General features: G+C 41.6%; 1 protein-coding gene across 1 annotated transcript in view; it reads right to left on the bottom strand.

Annotated features, from left to right (window-relative positions):
- cdk5r2b (cyclin dependent kinase 5, regulatory subunit 2b (p39)) overlaps positions 1 to 380 on the bottom strand; it is a 2,127-nt gene extending 1,747 nt beyond the window's left edge. The window contains exon 1 of the mRNA XM_061926493.1: positions 1 to 380. This exon is cut by the window's left edge and continues 1,747 nt beyond it. Coding sequence (XP_061782477.1) covers positions 1 to 216 — 216 coding nt within the window. The 5' untranslated portion in view covers positions 217 to 380.
- Between the last annotated feature and the right edge of the window lie 4,095 nt (positions 381 to 4,475).

Raw genomic sequence — 4,475 nt, 5'->3', positions numbered from 1 at the left:
CAGGTTCTCGCTGTTGCGCTGCGCCACCGGATTGGGCAGCGGGTTAGGGGTCACCTTCTTGGCGCTCTTCTTCGCCGAGCCGGACACCAGCTTCCTCCAGGAAAGCGACACGAACATGGAGGGCCGCTTGAGGCTTTTGTCGCCTTTGCTGTCAACCGCGACGTCGGCGTCCATCGTCTTCTTGGTGGCGGGGGATATGGAGAGGACGGTGCCCATGTCTGCGGAGGTGTGATGGGGCTTTTCTGCTGCAAAAACGAGAGAGACGATCGGGCTCGGGAGGAGGTCACGATGAAGCGATTAAATCCATCAACGTGTGGAATTCAAGGTCTATATTCCAAAACGGAGCACCGAGGACGAGCGCGCACACTGATGCTGGCGCACACGAGTGTGGAAGTCTCCCGCCCTCATGCAGACCCTGATTGACGTTCCGGCCAGCCAATTAGAGAGACGCTTACTGATCCAATCACCCCATGGATTTATGTGCCATTGATAGCCTACTTTCACAGGCCCTGTTCTATCTTTACACCCGTCCTGCTTTAAAAAAAACACTGAAAACCTTAAATCCTTACAAGGCCATTTAGTACGCACTAAAAAAAAATGCTGGGTTATTTTGATAGATAGATAGATAGATAGATAGATAGATAGATAGATAGATAGATAGATAGATAGATAGATAGATAGATAGATAGTACTTTATTGATTTCTTCAGGAGAGTTCCCTCAGGAATTTACATTTTCCAGCCATGTGGGCTGGAAGTGAGAGAGAATTGAAAATAATTTAAAAAGTAAATAATGGTATAAATGGAAATAAAATCAGAAAATTCAACAATAAAAAATAAAAAGTAGCAATAAGAAGGGGGGGCATCCTGACCAGATGCCCGAACCACCTCATCTGGCTCCTCTCGATGTAGAGGAGCAGTGGCGAAGCAATAAACAATTAATAAAATAACTGCACTTTTTTTTTTTAATGTTGCCTATCATTCACATACTTTATGTAAGTCAAGAAACACATACATTTTTCTTTTTTGTGCATTGCTTTTTAAAGGCCTACTGAAATGCGATTTTTTTATTCAAACGGGGGATAGCAGGTCCATTCTATGTGTCATACTTGATCATTTTGCGATATTACCATATTTTTGCTGAAAGGATTTAGTAGAGAACATCGACGATAAAGTTCGCAACTTTTGGTCGCTGATAAAAAAAGCCTTGCCTGTACCGGAAGTAGCAGAGGAGTAGCGTGACGTCACAGGTTGTGGAGCTCCTCACATCTGCACATTGTTTACAATCATGGCCACCAGCAGGGAGAGCGATTCGGACCGAGAAAGCGACGATTCCCCCATTAATTTGAGCGAGGATGAAAGATTCGTGGATGAGGAAAGTGAGAGTGAAGGACTAGAGGGCAGTGGGAGCGATTCAGATAGGGAAGATGCTGTGAGAGGCGGGTGGGACCTGATATTCAGCTGGGAATGACTAAAACAGTAAATAAACACCAGACATATATATACTCTATTAGCCACAACACAACCAGGCTTATGTTTAATATGCCACAAATGAATCCCGCATAACAAACACCTCCCCCCTCATACAACTCAAACACCTGCACAACACACTCAATCCCACAGCCCAAAGTACCATTCACCTCTCCAAAGTTCATACAGCACATATATTTCCCCAAAGTCCCCAAAGTTACGTACGTGACATGCACATAGCGGCACGCACGTACGGGCAAGCAATCAAATGTTTGGAAGCCGAAGCCGTCTGCGCATCCAACTCAAAGTCCTCCTGGTAAGAGTCTCTGTTGTCCCAGTTCTCCACAGGCCAATGGTAAAGCTTGACTGTCATCTTCCGGGAATGTAAACAATGAAACACCTGCTGTGTTTGTGTTGCTGCAGTCGGCCGCAATACACCGCTTCCCACCTACAGCTTTCTTCATTGCTGTCTCCATTGTTCATTGAACAAATTGCAAAAGATTCACCAACACAGATGTCCAGAATACTGTGGAATTTTGCGATGAAAACAGACGACTTAATAGCTGGCCACCATGCTGTCCCAAAATGTCCTCTACGATCCGTGACGTCACGCGCTGACGTCATCATACCGAGACATTTTCAGCAGGATATTTCGCGCAAAATTTAAAATTGCACTTTAGTAAGCTAACCCGGCCGTATTGGCATGTGTTGCAATGTTAAGATTTCATCATTGATATATAAACTATCAGACTACGTGGTCGGTAGTAGTGGGTTTCAGTAGGCCTTTTACAATGCTTTAATTGAGGGGGGGCTGGGGGGGGGGGGGGGGGGGGGGCACATCCCATTGAATACATATAAAAGAAACAAGACACACAGAACAATACATTACATAGTCAGAGCAATGTCAGACCCAGTCAGGATTTTACAATGAAATTAAAAAGCAATGTTCCATTAGTTCAAGTCCAGCTAGTGGTCGCACTTTTGATTCGATTTGAGCAATTGTTGTAGTTGTCCTTTAAAATAAGAGTAAGTGGGGTGTTCCTTTATTGTGGAGGGAAGACTGTTCCAAATACAACCCCCCCCCCCCCCACAACAGACAACATATTCTTCCCAAACGCGGTGCACCTGTGAGGGATCTCGGTCTCCTCTGTTACAAGCCCTGGTGCTCATACCTTCCACAGTCCTTTTCCTCATGAATTCATTCTAAATCATAAATACACATTAGTAAAAGTCAGCTAACAACAAAGTTAATGGCAGTTGCTCTATTCCGCCTATACAGTGCTCTATAAGATATCCAAAAAACGCCATTAAGGCTTTTATATACATGCTGTAAGTATATATATATATATATATATATATATATATATATATATATATATATATATATATATATATATATATAATGTAGAAACAGACACATTTATAACATGACATATTTACGTATTTTTCTAATTTTAAGATTACAGAGGCGCAATGATTTTACAGAAGTACCAAAATGTTTGCTTTTCCTGTAACGGCAACAAACATGCAGACATCATCAGAGACAACGACGAATACTTTGGGACAAATAATGATCCGGAACCTCATAGTTTTGAGCCTGAATATAAAGAGGGACATTGAGAAGCTACATGTGCGAAACAGAGCCAGCTTTAGTGAAACACTAAACAGTATTGCTAATTGCTGAAGATATACAAACTTTAAACATTTCAGTAGGCCTTTAACGTGAGGATGGCACCGCAAGAATGGATGCTACTTAAATAGGGATACCAAACGTCCCTTGAAACACGCAACCATCCCGTATTCAGAAACAAAAGTACGCGTGCCGTGTTGAACTGTCAAAGGATGCAATTTAGGTAATTAGCGAACTGAGACGTTTATTTTGTTTTCAGGGACAAGCGGTAGAAATTGGATGGATGGATGGATTTCCCAGGTTTTTGACTCAACAGTTCTGTCACAGTCGCCAACACGCATGGATCAGGCATCTTGGGACGGCGTGGCGCAGTGGGAGAGTGGCCGTGCGCAACCCGAGGGTCCCTGGTTCAATCCCCACCTAGTGCCAACCTCGTCATGTCCGTTGTGTCCTGAGCAAGACACTTCACCCTTGCTCCTGATGGGTGCTGGTTAGCGCCTTGCATGGCAGCTCCCTCCATCAGTGTGTGAATGTGTGTGTGAATGGGTAAATGTGGAAGTAGTGTCAAAGCGCTTTGAGTACCTTGAAGGTAGAAAAGCGCTATACAAGTACAACCCATTTATCATTTATATTTATCTTGTCAGTGCAGCTGATTACTAAAGTGAGTGTATAAAAGTTAAAATACAAGTGTTCTGCTGTCAATGGTTGCAATAAGCAATATTTATGTGAGAGTGTTTGTTTCATTACTTAGCACAGTTGGTCCGAGGTTCAGCACACGTCGTCATTCATTGAGATTATTACATTATCCAATTTGCACCCTTTGGTTGGCAAATAGAAATATGTGGCTTAAAACTATTAGTGGCGTGTCATTTATTCCAATTTAATGAGCTATGAGTGTGTGTGATGCTTTTATTTAAATTACACAACATAGCATAAATACAATAATCTGAGAGGAGATCTCCTTTATAAATAAAGCACAATTGCCAGTCATATTAGTTCAACAAATATCTCACCTCTCTTTTTGTCACAGTAGTTTTCATAGTGATGAAAGTTGGAGACCTGCTCTATTATAAAGCTGCACACTGAATTTATTATGTTTCAAGTTAAGCAGGACATACCCCTGTTAGAAAAATATGTTTATTTTCATTAAATTAAGCAGGACATATTTCTATTTGAGACAAAAAAAAAAGTGAACTCATTTCTTATTGTACTTACTGTCACCAAGTTTTTTAGCAAATCAACGACTTGGAGTTCAGTAAAACATTTAGAAAATGTTCCCGTATGACATTCTGTCTACAAAATTGCATTTGCATCCAAATATTAGGATTTTTTTTAAAGAAAATGTTGTTTATGAAAGCAAATAATAACTTGCGATTA

This window comes from Nerophis lumbriciformis, linkage group LG31 (genome assembly GCF_033978685.3).
Source record: "Nerophis lumbriciformis linkage group LG31, RoL_Nlum_v2.1, whole genome shotgun sequence".
In the NCBI taxonomy this organism is placed as follows: Eukaryota; Metazoa; Chordata; class Actinopteri; order Syngnathiformes; family Syngnathidae; genus Nerophis; species Nerophis lumbriciformis.
Note: the sequence above shows the minus strand (reverse complement) of the source record. Positions and strands in the feature narration are given on the sequence as shown.